Source organism: Chroicocephalus ridibundus, chromosome 2, assembly GCF_963924245.1.
Source record: "Chroicocephalus ridibundus chromosome 2, bChrRid1.1, whole genome shotgun sequence".
In the NCBI taxonomy this organism is placed as follows: domain Eukaryota; kingdom Metazoa; phylum Chordata; class Aves; order Charadriiformes; family Laridae; genus Chroicocephalus; species Chroicocephalus ridibundus.
In genome coordinates, this window is record NC_086285.1 from 6,770,811 (window position 1) to 6,785,711 (window position 14,901).

The window sequence follows — 14,901 nt, forward strand, 5'->3', positions numbered from 1 at the left end:
GCACACCTTTCATTTTCCATCTTGTCTCAAGCTTGAGGTTCTTCAGAGCAGAGCCTGTCAATTTTGCTGAGTTATATATATAGCAATTTTCTGCTGCCCTATATCAGAGTTGGAGCTGAAGCTCGTTTTACATCAAATGATAAATTTTGTCTGTGTTTTTGGTGGGGAAAAAAGGAGTCCTGAGATTCAGAAAAACTTTATTTAAAAATACACCAAAGCCCTTCAGTGATAATAAGCACCGAGTTGTTCCATTTGTTGGTTAATAGAAAAAAAAAAAAAGAAAGATGAGGAGTATTTTTATTAGAGTAATACATAATAATCCGCATTCTATTTTTTTCTTTCTGACGGACTGTTTGATTAGTTTTTTGATAACTGCATTTTTAGGTACTAGTTACTAAATTATTTGCTGACATAACTGCACGAAGATATGCTAATAGAATATCTGGCCCTAGGTTTTATTGACAAGATTACCTGTGCCCTTAGTATGTTTAAATTACAGATGTGGGGAGCTACAAATTGTCATGGAACACCTAGCTGCCTGTAAAACATAGTTAAAGGTTTCTTTTTAATTTTCGCAGATAATTTCAGAGGAGTCAGTTCATTTTTCACTTAGACACATATGTTTTAAAAGAAATATTGGGCATGATGCTGTGGTTTATTTGGATATCAGTCTGAGTTTTTAATGATAACATAGGCTTATGCTGAGATGAAATATTTTTCCACAACGGGCTTAAAAATGAAAAGATGATGAACACTAATATCTTCCATGAGATTTTTGGGTTCAGCTGCTAGAGAGAGGAGGAGGAGGTTGTTATTTTTTGCTTCCTTTTTTTACATCTTACATGAAGAAAGCTGAGGTGTATTCTCCTTTGCAAATATCTAAGCTTTTCCTCAATAAAATTGATCACGCTTTTCCATCAGGTAGTTATATTTGCACAAACATGGTTGAAGTCAGCGTGCTCGGTGAAATTGCTTACCGAAAGTAAGGGGCCAAGTCCTCCGTGGTGTAAGGCTTCTGTCCAGCAAAGCACTTAGAGGCTGGTTTTCAAAGGCATTCTGCTTCACTTGAAATCAATGAGTTTCACTATTGACTCCAGAGGGAGTCAGTAAAGCTAACAATTACTGCTTTTAAAAATCTCACCTACCTTTAATGCCTCGCTCTGAGTGCGCAGGCTGGCACAGGGACATTTAGGGGACACAGACTCACAGGACCCAAAAAGGTCTCCCAAACTCTCAGCATCCATTTCCCTGGCCTAAGGCTGGGTTTAGGATAGATCAGACCTGGCCTGGTATTTATTACCTGAGTGGTTCTGACAATCCTTCAAAGGTGGAGCTTTCACGATCCTCCTGAGAAGTCTGTTCCAGCACCTCATTGCTTTTGCCGTTAGAAGGTTTGCCCTGGGAGGACAGGCTCAGATCCAGATTCAGCAAACCAAATACTAGCATATACCAGCAAGCCATGTGCTTCCTGCTCACTGGAGATCTGGGGCTCAGTTTGGTTGCCACCATGCCATGTTCTCCTGCTCCCCAGGGCCATGGATTAACTTCAGGTCCTGTCTCTGAATCCAGACCCCCATCCAGCCTCACTCTCTCTTGGTGCGTTATCAGCCCATTGTTTTTTACTCTACAGCCACTGCGTAGGACATCAAGTCAGTGCCTTGCCCTCTGTGGCAGCCCCTAACATGCTGGAGGACCTTCATGGATCTGCTCAATTTTCTCTTTTCTGCTCTAAACACACCCATTTCTTTCTCTTCTCCAGTTGCCCATATTACTGAGAGAAAACAAGCTTTGTACAGTGGCTGGGTATCTGTTTATCCAGACTTATTAAAAGAAAAGAAGTTTTTAATTTCTTCACATATCCCTTATGTTCAGGTGCTTAGAAATAGGTAACATTTTCTCTATGGGAGCATAAAAACTTTAACTCTCAGTCGTTTTATTTATTAATTAGCATCTTGCACATTGCTGTTGCAACTGGGTTCATTCATTTTCAACCTAGACAAGGAACCATGGTCAGCAGTAGAACAACCCCCTGGTCACTCATTTCTCTCCCATTACCAGTGTATCCAAGTCCCAATGTCCCAAGTCCCAGTAGGAACCCTTCCCGTGACGATAGAGGGTCTCAAATCATAGTTATCTGCATGGAAACCACCAATGTTTTTGATAACTACTAATTGAGGTAATTATGAGCCCTGAGGTACACACTCCTATGCCTCTCCATCAAAAGCCTGCAAAATGCATGCCATCATCATCATCACCAGGATTTTGTAAAGTGCCTGTATCCAGAGAAGCTCCACTGCTCTTTCTGGAACAGACGTGTGCATCACGAATATCTCACATAAAACGACAGGATACCGGTGAAAGGTGACCTCATAGAAAATTGGGCCAAGGCACTTTGGGGCCTGATCCAGCTCCCGTTTAAGTTAGTGTGAGTCTAAAGGCTATAAATAGTGCTGTGAATGTTATCCAGTACTTTACTGATAGCCAGAACAGAGCTCAGAGCACAAGAATTAAGACTGTGTGGAGGAGACTGACCCTCGTTCACCGCTTCAATCTCAGTGAAGTCCTCCTGAAGAGGGATAAATGTCATCCTTCTGGTGTGTAAATCACTGAAGTCAAGAAGTAGCTATCCCAGAAGTGAGCAATACATGGCATATTTGTCTTTCCCTTGGAGACTGGCCTCTCAGTCACATTTCCATGCAAAGATGGCCTACAGGAGTGCTGACAACCATCCAAGTTCGCCAACGTGCTATTAAACTCTTTGCTGCCCCACGTCTCAGTGGCTAATGACAAAATGCGTTCATCAAGAGGGCACTCTACTCTCCCTACACACACATGAGTCGTGCAGACATGTACAAGACACGTGTGTATCCTCAGGAGAAGGAGTAGGCTAGCTGAGGACAATCATGGTGCAAGTCACTCTCTCTTTTTTTGTTTTTGCTTTTTCCCCCTCTTGTTTCCAGACTGTGCGTGAAAGTGTCTGATGTTCCGTAGGTGATTGCCAACATCTGGTATGGATGTCATACTGAATTATGCTAATAATTTCACACATCTTGTAGAAGGAATGGATGGTGTTGTGGGATCTTGACATTTCTCATTGTTTGGTGTTGCTTGCATTTTCTATGGTTTCTGATTTGCATTTGAAAACTGATTATTTTATTAACTTCTGAATGTGGTAATTTCTACCTCCACCAACAGGAATGTTTGGGCCAAATCCTGCTTGCTTTCTGCAGATGTCAGGCTGCCCATACAGCCTTCATTCCACTGATTTTGGATCTTGTGGTGTTTTTCATGTCATGTAAGCAGGATTTGGCCCAGAATTGTGGAAAGAATTCAGTGATTCAGGAAAAGCCTGTATCGATTACTCCACAGGGAGTAATCTAGAGACCCATTGTCATTAGTGGGCGTAGATGTTGCTCAGCTTTGGATCAGATCCTCATTTTTTTCTGCATGCTGCCTGGTTTGATGTTTGACTTGCAAGAATTAAGTAAATGCCTTTAATGCCCCATAAATAGTATCTTCTATTAAGCTATATTGCAGTGCTCTCATTGGCACTATTTCAAAGGAAGATTATTTATCTAGAAGATTTAACAGTGCTCTAAATTTGAATACATCTAGCATTGCTTTTACAAAACATGGGATTGATTCAGAGAAATGCAGAGCACCTGCAAGAGGTTCTGGGTGTCCTTATTTCCCCTCAGCCCTTCCATTTACGAGGCACAGAAAGTTTAAGTGAATGGTGATTTAAACACTTTGCTTAGCAGTGAGTTGCGCCAAGCAACTTGCTGGACGCTACTTAATTTTCTGGGCAAATTTTGTTTTTCAAGGGTGAGAAAAAACAGTCAGACTAAGTATACCACTCCCCAAATGGTTTTCCTGGAAAGTTTTAACAAAGGTTCAGGAGGCAGAGTACAAGTTATTTTTAAATGGTCTTCAATTACAGCAATTGTATTACTAAAGCATTCTCAAACTGTTCAGAAGCCTGTATGCTACTAAAACAAAAAAAAAAAAAGAAAAAGAAAGTAAAGCAGAAAGCCCTCCCATAAAGAAATTATTTGACACCTGCAAAGAATGAACTTGTAAAACTAATAGTATAGGATTACTGTTCTATTTAAAACCCCAGTAAGTAAACTGAGAAAAACATGTTTCATGAAATGAACTGGAAATTAACAACACTGGGGCCTGATTTTGAAAACAGATAGTCTTTACTGGTGATTAGGATTTTGTAGGTCTTGTTTCCCAATATTATCCCTATTCACATTAGGACTCCCATTGTCCTTGCCCATGTGAGTAAGATTAATTGAGTACTTAGATGATACAAATACCAGCCTCAAGCTTGTATTTGTATTACAAATAAATCTGCTGCAGGGATTTCTCAGAGGGTACTGGAGTAAAAGAATTTGTGGTTTGGCTTTTTTCCCTTTCTTAAGATTTGGTTTGCGTTTGGTCTTCCCAAGTTTCACCAGCTTCGCTGAAGAAACATTTGTGCATTCAAAGGACAGCCAAATATGAGTCTCATCGAAAACATTTCACAATATTAGAGAAAATAAAAAAAAAATATTCTAGTGCATTTGCAAATCATATTTCTTTTTCCCCACCTTACTACATTTTTAAGACCTGGCCGTCTTAAAGGTCTTATAGTGTTAACATTGGATAAGGGTGAAACCCCGGGAAGTTCATCAGAGTTGGGCTACAACTAAAACTACTTTCACTTCAGGTATAAAGTTCACCCAAGACTAGATTATCAGAAGAGCTATGCTTTTTATTTAGGCATCAAAATAGGTAGCCAAATCTACAGATGGACTCAAAAGTTCAAAGCTGACCTTTTTCTAGGTGCCTGAATAGAACTGACCTCATCTGTAAAATCTCTTTCTGGTGAGGAGCGCAGATAGCATGAAAATCCTGCTTTTGCCTAACATTCGTACTGCAATATTTTTTACTTTATTTTTGAGTAGAGCAGGGAGCTGTCTAACCTCTCCCTCTTTACCATGCCACAAATTAGCTTTAAAGAGGCAAACAAAGAATTTAGTGGAGAAAGAGGGCCATGCACACCTGATGGGTCAGTCCCTTTTGATTAAATGGCCATTTTAGAGACATGAATATCATTCAGAGGTTAGCCTAGTTGCAGTACCCTATGCAAGAGTGGAATATTTTAGGCTGCTGGATACGGGGACTGCTGGACCTGTTGGCCATTCTGGCAGCTCGTCCTCCTTTGCGAAACTATGATTTCCCCTGATTTTAACCACAGAATTTTAAGCAAGACCAAAAACTCATTTTGCCTTCCTCTGAGTCCTCAAGTACATTTTCATATTATTTTAAATTATACAGCATGAGCTCAACCTTTGTGTCTGCCAAACTCTTAGGGTGGAATTCCAGGGAACTGAAATTTAATGTGTATGATCATATTCAGTGAGCAAATCAATGTGCTTCTGAGTATTGCCCAGGAGAATTCCTCCTGTTTCCTCTCTGCATTTTTTTTTTTCCGTTTAACTCAATTTCTCTTACTGCTGCCATACTGGTGACACTGATTATCAGAAGCACTGATTACTACTTATTGAGTGTTAATTAAATATAAATAGGAAAGAAACAACAAAATTGCTACTGTTGTGCAACTGATATTAACATCCAACTATAGCATACAAGTTTAGAAGAAGGGTCTTTTTTTGAAAAGAGTGTCTTTTGTCGTGTTCGTGTAATATTCAATCAGCTCAAATAGCGCTGATCTCTAGGATCACTTCAAAAGCGAGAAATATCTTTTGAGAAAACAGTATAATTATTTATGTCTGTGTATTTATAGAATAATAAACTGAAGGTAGTGTTACAGGGTGAAATAGCACAGGAGAAGGTAATTTGTGCGACCCAAGCCTTTGGTGTTTGTAATAAGATGATTTATCTACACTGGCAGCATATTATAAAAAGATTAACTTTGCCCAGGTATTGTTGGAGCCTCAGGTTGTTTTACTCAAATAGTTTCCACCGTGTTTATTTGATTGCCCGTATTATTTGTCTTATTTCTAATCCCAAATTCTTATTGTCTTAAGCAAATGAATTGAAGACAGAGGAATTATCCATATGAGGACAGCGAGCTGGATTTGGCACCAAAATATGTAAAATAGTCAGGGAATAAATAACATTTATGTACCTCTTCATCTGTTTATGTGGGGGATAAAGTTATCAGAATCACCTGAGAGATTTAAAACTAATTCACATTCTCAAAATTCAATGGGATTTAGGCTTTACAGCCTTTACTGCAGCTCCATGAAAACATAAAAGACACTCCGAATTTTCTTTATCCATGAATATTTTTGTATCTTACTGTTCCTCCATCCAGTTCTTTCCCTTCTTTTTTAAATCAGTGTTTGTGTAATAGTAATACCAATACTTTTGTCCAGATGAAAGTAGGCCAAACTAAACGTTCATAGTGATGACTTGTGTCTTGTTTCTACCGTCCAGTTAGAAACATGTAGTAGAAACCCTTCCAATTTTCCCTTCCATGGAGATTTTCATCATGAAAAGTAGCTGTCTCCAGACATCATTCAGCCTCTCAGTCTATAAACTCTTGGCTTTTATCTCCCTAGGACTGAAGACCATTGTAGGGGCACTTATCCAGTCTGTTAAGAAACTTGCTGATGTGATGATCCTGACCGTTTTCTGCTTGAGTGTCTTTGCCCTCATAGGCCTCCAGCTCTTCATGGGCAATTTGCGACACAAGTGTGTCAGGGACTACACCAAGTTTAACTCCACCAATGGCACGTTGTATTTGGATGGTAGGATGTGGAACACCTCAGAGGAATTTCTTAATGATCCAGGTAAGCTCTTCTTTACCCTGTTTGGTTTTTTGTTGGGTGATGGCTTTTTTTTCATTATATTGACCAAAATCTATATGTGAATCAGCAAATGCAGAATTATGTGACTCTTCATGACATTGATGTGATTTCAAAGATCTAGGTAGCTTTTCCTGATCTCTGTGGTGCCTTCACAGTTCATGCTGAAAGTATTTCTGGTGCTTTCTTATGATACAGACTAAGGTCTTTGTTGCATCATTGATGGTTTTCACAGTTTTAGGGTGTCTCATGATATTTTCTTTAAGCTCCCTTTCCTGGAATTAGGCACTCACATGAAAATTTCAACTCTGTGTGTGGGTCTGGTTTACACAGTTTCATTAAGACAATTTATAGCTCTTGTGTTTTCTAGCAAAACTTCAAAATTTGAATTAAGGGTCTTAAAAAATCAAAAGGTGAAGCAGAGCAATTCAGTATTTATTAATCTAAAAAATCCCAATGGCATTTTTTTAAGGAAATTTATGTTATTAGGGCCCTAATTCATTATCTGGGTTGGGCCATCCTGCAGTATCTGGTGCTCTGATGTTTATTATCAAAAGGCTTGTTTTCTAGGCCAAAGCAATTTTTAATACTCTACAGCCTGCTATACTTTGAATTACAATGAAATAAGTTCACTGAACTCATTTATTAACACTTTTTAAAAAATAAGCATTTAATGTAAAATAAACTTCAGAATGTAAACAAGTGGTCCGGCTGTTGCTGCTGCAAAGCCCTCTGAGTCACCAGAGGACCTACACACCAATTCCGATGGACATGGACTCACGTCTAAAACAATTCAACGATGCTCTTGAGGGAAGGAAGCAGCCAGACTGGTGTGCGTTGGTAGGAACTTACGGCCAGTGACCTTTGGTATTTTATTTATTTTGAGGAAAAGAATGAACCCCATAGCCAATTCATTAACTGGAAATTTGTCCGGGAGGAAGTGACAGTGTCACGGGGTACCTCTGCTCTGAATGTGTGGACCCTGCCATCCTATATTTCCAGTCATCTGCACTATAAAAACACTGCGTCTGACTCATGGGGGTTGCCTGGCTTGTCCCAGGGCTTTGTAGAATGCCTGGTATAAAGTTGCCCCCAACTCCTGCTGTATTCTCAGCATTGTACACCTCTTCAGAGAGGCTACATGGTCCAGGGATTGAGCCAAGGGCAGTCCTACCACTGGTGACTTCTAGCCTTTATGATCAATTCTTCTCCCTGCAGGCCGAGCAGCCCCACAAGCAGTGGTCTTATAAAGGTTTAATTCAAGGAATAAAAGTCTCAACATTGGTGTCTTTAGTGCATGATGTGGTTGATGCAGCATGAAGGAAGCTCTGGCTGAATGAGGGTTGTCTTTGGGACTGACCCTGACCGTCAGGTTATGTGTCCTCTCAATGTCCCTGTATCAGAGCTTCTTGTCAGCTGAAAGGGGAAAGAGGTCTGTGCCAGAACTTAAAAAAAAAACACTGGACCTATGCTGGCTGGTGATGAGCCTGCTGACACGGTTTCCCACCCATACTCTCTGTGCTTCCAGCTTGGAGGTGAGTGCTCACGGAACTAGTAAAGATATTTGTGCACCTGTGGTGGATTAAGGCACTTCATGGCTCCTCCACCCACAGATAACTGACAGCCGTGTGAGGTGCTGCTCTCCCTCTCTCATAGAGGCCTCGAGAGATAAAATAGCTGGAACTATAAAGCCCTGCAATAAAGGTGAAGGGATGAAATGGAGCTGTGAAGGTAACCTGGCTCTCTGGCAATGGAAGTAGGGTAAATGTACTACTGGATAGTCTCCATAAAAATATAGTCAATGTCAGGGCCAGCTGCAGCATTGCTTTAAATGGGAGGAACTGTACAGCTGCTCCAGCATACTGTGAGCGAGTTTATTTGTGTGGTCCTGATATGGGGAGGAGGGGAGACGCTCCCATAAATCCATTTAATAAATCCAGCAATGGTTAATATGGTCATGAAAATATACTTGTTATCACTAAAGGAGATTTACCTATTACAAGGATAATCAACTTGGTGAGATAATGGATTAAAGTGAATTAAATTTTAACCATGTGATATTAATAGTAAGTAATAATAATATCAATGAATGTTTTCATAGTGTCTGAAAATAAAGACACGGTGCGTTATGGCAAGGAGCCATCAGTTATGGTGGATGGATAAAAATTATTTAAATAGTTGAAGTGTTGAGTCAGTGCAGCAGGCCAGCTGAAGAACTAGAAGAAAAGTATATTTATAGGAAAAATGTACTGGCATCTGAATAAGAATAATGAAGTGTTCCTCGAAATGCTGGAGAAGGTGGCTTAGCTGTTAGGCTAGGGAGAACAATATTAAGTAGGATTTTCATTTAATGTTGACTACTGTGCTAAAGCAATTCAGAAATGGAAGGACTGGCTCGTTTTGTAACTAGAGGGGATAGTGCTTTGTATTTCATTTTGCATAAGTATTATGGTGAAATGAAGTGACTGTTTAACAGAGTAGTACTGACCACAATTTAATAACAGTCCGAATTTCAAGTACTGCTGGGAATCAAGCAATACACACAGTTAGATTAAAGTGTAGGCAGACCAAATTAGATAAAAAGAGGAATATATTAAGAAACAGAGTAGTGTCAGTGTTTATTCTGAAGAAGAACTAGAGAAGAAAATTGGCCAACATGTTGAGATTATAGAGTTCACTCGAAGGGAGCACAGACAATTACAAAAGCTCTTTGGAGACTTCAAAGCCAACGTGGCTGAGTCACTTGGTTTGGAGCAGGGATACTAATCTGAAAAACAGAAACCTGAAGTACTGTCAGAGATTCATAACAATACTTGAAAAAGAAAAAGGGATGTAAAGAAACAAAGGAGTGAAAAACTCTCAAAAGCAAAATTGGAAAAATGAATCGTTAATTCTGTTCATCAAGGCACCAAAATACAGACTCAAAATGGGGGGACGTGCCAGTTCTGCACAAAGTTTGCTTTGGATTCTTTGAGAGAGTTTTTAATGTTTTAAAGGACAGCAGGGAGTCTCTGAAATGGTATCAGCCTCTTCTTGTGCCTTTGAAACTTTTTTGCATGAATGGAAAAACAAAAACGACTGAAACCCCTTAAAAGGGTAATACAGTGAAGAATTGCCTGGTGCTGCAGAGGAAATAGCTGAGAGACTTAGTCATGATGTGCAAAGACAGATAAGAACTGGGTTTTCAGTCTTTCCAGCCCTTTTTAGCTTGAGATAACTGTGTGCCACAGGCACTTGGTACAGGACACGTTTTGGTTTTGTGAAAGGCCTGGGATAGCTTCAGCTCTGCTTTTTTATTCAAAACTGACTTGGTATCCAGACTAAATTGTATCCTCTTTCCTTAGCCCTTTTCAGCCCTCAGGCAGGATTTTTTTTCTCATCTGTCTAATCAGTCCTCTTGTTTTGAATTTATACATGGGGGAAAAAAAGTCCGTTTATAAACTTTGTTTGCATCATCACTGGCTTAACCACAGTTACGTGGTAACACTTGATTTTTCGTTGGTCCTTGAGGAAATAACCACCGTGCCCCCATGGTTCAGGAGCTCCTTCCCTGAGCTACACACTCGAGACCCACACGAACTCTCTTGCTCTACCACCATGGTCACCACGACTGTCTTGGCTGATGGTGCAGGTGCTGCCCGGCCCCTCTGCTACCCCTGTTCCTGCCTCCACCCCCAATAAAGGCAGTATACCGGCACTAGTAGTCGTGATGGCAGGAACTGTGGTGGCAGAAGATAAATCTTTTTTTCCTAAATCTGAAAAAAAAAAACCAAAAAAAAGGTCCATTTCTGTGCACGATAGACCCACAAGCAGTCAGCCCCCACCACCTCCCCTTTCAGGCCTTTGGCTGATACTTAATCTTTCTTGCATGAACTTGTCAATCCTACATTGCTAACGTTGATGAGAATTGTTGGGTTGTCTCCTCCTGTTGTGCATCTGCCATGAGAGCATCATATAAACTAAACCGCATAAGCAATATTCCTATCTACCCACCCAACACTTTGCTTGTTCTTTCCATTGTTTCTTTGTGGCTCCTGCAGCTGAAGGAAATGCCGGGTAACTTGGGAAGAGCCCTTAAGTATGGGGATTCTGTGGGAAAATTCAAACTGAGAGATCTCTTTCATTTAGCTTCACTAATCACTAAGTCCTAGCATACAAAAGTGACATTGAATATTCCTGATCAGACTGTCAAGAAGAGGGCTTTCTTGGCATTGCCATTAAAAGCTTAATTCTGTGAAAGAAACTTCATCTAAGCTACTGCAGGCGCCTCTGGTTTCTCAGCTTAGTTAGTGGGCACAGCAGTCATGGTAAGGTGAGATACCTGCTTAGTCGCTCCTCAACTCACAGCGGAGATGCAGGTCTAAAATCTGCCTTTTGGTGGGCTCATCTATCTCAAGATGAACAGGAGGATTTTTGCTATTCTTTCCACCAATTTAAATGACTCTAGGTCTTCACAATTTCCACACCAACCTCTAAGAAGGCGGCGTATTGGAAAAGTTATTCCAGATTTTGCCTCCAATGAGCAGTGCTTAGCACTGCAAACTTAGGAAGGGGGAAAAGGAAGATCAGGGCAGAAGCTGCTCATCGGGTCACCCAGACTCTTCCTTAGGACTGTATGAATGGAGTGTGGGATGGGGGACAGTTGAGCATTAGATAGAATCAGGCGAAAAAATTCTTGATGTCAAGTGTCAATGGTAAAGTTAAAATGGAGGCACAGCTCATTGATCTAGGAAAACAATGACTGCTGGTAAGTAATTATTTTCCTACCTGCAATTCTAGATTTGGTAAGGGACTGCAATCGATAAGCCCAAGGAGGAGTATTTTTAGACATTAATAATAACAAACCTGGGAATGTGAAGCTGTAGATGCAGCAGTGCTCATATATAAAAATGAAATCATGAAAAAAAAAAAAGAAAATAGTGATAGTTTACGTCCATGGCATTATGAAAATTATGTGATCAATATATCAATATCAAAGTTATTGAGCTGTCAGTTATCTTTAGGAGAGGTGGTAGTTTAGAAATACCAGCTGTTTGAAACACTGCAAGCTTAATTGCAATACTTGTAAAGATTTCTAGGAAAGCAGCTGCAAATAGCATGCTTGAAAGCCTGTCTTAGGTTGTGGTGTTTAAATTAAAGATGTGTTTGATGAAGTCAAGTTTTACGAATGTGTGAGTTAGAGTGGATTGAAAGGTATATGATGTCAGATATGTCACTGGCTTAGAGAGAGAAGACGTACCAATGGACTGAGTGTAGTTGATTTCACATGGCTGGTGGTTGTAGAATCTTTAATGTCATTTATGTATTCCATTACTAAAATGGATTATTGACTAGTCATAAGTACTAAGTAGAAATCTGAGTTTAAATAATGTGTTCTTTTGTAGAGCAGGGCTCAATGTAAGTGCTGAATGCATAAGAAAAAGCATGTAAAAATATAGTAAAATTATTATAAAATCACTTTTGAAATTATAGTCTCAAACCCCAGTATTTTCTTTTTCTTTAAATACTCTACTTAGGACGCTCTGAAAGGGTCTTGTTTTCAAAGTGTTCTATATATGTTTTCTCTCAAAAACAGTATCTTGTAAGGTAAAATAAAACCCTGTAATTTCCTTTAGATAATCCTGTCCAAGCTATTGAAATAAAAAGTAAAAAAAAAAAAAAAAAAAAAAAGAATGTTTAAGCTTTGTCAACCTCTAACTGGCAGGAATAACTGCTATTTTTATAGCTTAAAAGAGGACTTTTCAGGGTTGTTATTTTTTAATTCCAGACTAGTTTCTCGCATTCATTTCATTGCAGTGATTCTTCTATTCTTCTGAAGTCAAACTGTGTAGTTACCAAAGGTCTGGGGGAAAAAAAGCTTTAATTAAAAAAAAAATGCAGATACTTATAAACGTAATATCTGTTTTGTCATCTCCAATTAGACCTGGAAGACTTATGGTTGCTTCAGGTTCTATATTTAGAAAGATGTATAAAATACATTAAATTTAGGTCCTCATTTTAGGTACCTAGTCTTTGCAGCTCCCAGTTACACCCGACAAAGTGATAGGAGTGATTTCGAGAAGGAACTTTCTGAGGTGGCCTCTGGAGGAGCCTGTTTCATTTTCCATCCCTAAATCAGCCTAGGGAGATGCTCCAACTAAAGCAGCCATGTAAGACATTGAGGGACGCGAACACTCTGCGTAGATGACGTTGGGTTGCAGAGCAACTTGCTGGACGTTGATGTGATACCCACCCAAACCATGGTCTTCTTGGGTACTTGAGAAGGGATCACAGGCTTGTGGGAAGCAACTGGTCTTGCGCCTGGTGTGAATGAAATCCAAGCCAGTCTGGCTGCTCGGAGCTGATAAATCAGGAGCGGTTCCAGACCAATGCGAAATAATTCTAGAGCCTTTCCACATCCTTCTTTTTGATGTCCTAGGTATAATGTGCCGTTGAAATAAACAGGCGTGGATGTTGAGGTATATATCTATGAATGTATAGAAATATATGCGTGTATAGAGAAGCGTGTGTGCGTACATATATATCTTCTCTCAGCTCTGCACCTGATTGTTAGCTCCACCTGATGAATTGTTTAATTTTTGCTTTCAGAACCACTGAAATGGAACTGTATGAACAGATATTCTGAAACTGTATGAGAACTGTATAGAAAATAATGATGTCCACGTCAGATAATAAATGTAGCAAGTTTGGGGAGAGATGAAGTGTTTGAGGTGTTGTCTGAGGTGGTAATAGAAGACAGTGAGTGTTTGATGAGTAATTACGGAGGTGGGAGGAACAAGGGAAGCAATAAATCAGGTTGAGACTGGAATAGGTGTTTTATTATGTATGATTGTATGTGAACCAATGATTAAGACAAAGAACCTCTCTGGGCTTTCAGACTGTACTTGTCAGCGTGGAATCTATTCACGTTACTCCTCCGTTAACTGTAAATATTGTGGCTTTGTGCAGGTGCTGTGGATCTTTTGACAAACAGCTTCATAAATGCTCAAACCTTAATGCTCTGAAGTGTTATTAACATGGGTATTGTACCTGTGCACTTTAATGTTTTAAGCTAAATAGAAAAAGAAAGGCCCAGCAGAAGGAATGCAAGGATCAGAAAAACATAGGAATTGGTGCTGTATCAAATACAGTCCCTTCCCAGCCATTCAATAGGATTTTTTTTGGCCTTGTGGTGGAAAAGTTCTTACCTTGGAACAGCTTGTAAAACAGGAGAATTTGTGCCCTGGGTACTTTTCTTTTGCCCTCATCACTGCATTGCTGCTCACAGAAAGGAGAGATCTACCAGAGGACAGATCTGCCACAGAAGATTCAGACTGGAAATTTTCAGAGTTTTTCTCCAGTTTCAAGTTGTTCATAAACTACCAAACTACTCTACCACTTGACTTGCACAGTGATGTGCATTCGAAAGGACCTCGTCTGTGCCCTTTAGAGCCTGTCCATGGACTTCTGCTCGCTCTGGGTTCAGCAATAACGTGCCTTGCAAAGGCAAGAGGTAGCTTTTGCTTTTAACTCTGAACAGTCAGCCCAGGTGCACCGTGAGCCCATCGGCAGAGAATGGGTTGCATTGCTGCTTTCCCTTATTGCACTGGTTTTAAGGAATAAGCGACAAAGTATTTTCTCCTGATACTTTTCATCAATGCTGAATTCACCCAAGTGAGATGGAGACGCAATATAGGATTTGCCTCAATCAAGGCACAATCTGGCTTTGGTGTACCTACAGCAGCATCTGTCTGTGGTGCAGAGCAGCCCTACGTATTCCAGAAGAAATTAATACAGCCTGAAGTATAGATATTTTTCTAAATTTTTATTAACTGCTATAACTCTGGGTATCCTTATCTACATAAGCAACAAATCTCTCTTTGAATGTTTTGACCACAGGGGCAGCCTGCAGCAGTAGCTTCAGAAGTTGAAATGGCAAGTGTAGTGAAAATATTTCCTTTATCTTTAGTTTTGAATTTATTTTTTTTTTTGTCTTTTACCCCTCCATTTTCTTAGGGCAAAAAACATCATTATCATGTTCTGTGACTGGGAGCACACAAAGCTCCCTGTTCTCATTTTCCAGAATGCGTGCTATTTTTTA

At 39.9% G+C, this 14,901-nt stretch overlaps 1 protein-coding gene across 4 annotated transcripts in view; it reads left to right on the top strand.

The window, feature by feature from the left end:
* Positions 1-14,901, top strand: part of LOC134511030 (sodium channel protein type 5 subunit alpha-like) — a 222,399-nt gene that overhangs the window by 60,069 nt on the left and 147,429 nt on the right. For all 4 annotated transcript variants that reach the window (XM_063324350.1, XM_063324347.1, XM_063324349.1 and 1 more), the window contains exon 7: positions 6,576-6,806. In XM_063324350.1, the coding sequence (XP_063180420.1) occupies positions 6,576-6,806 (231 nt within the window). The remainder of the gene's footprint in view (positions 1-6,575; positions 6,807-14,901) is intronic.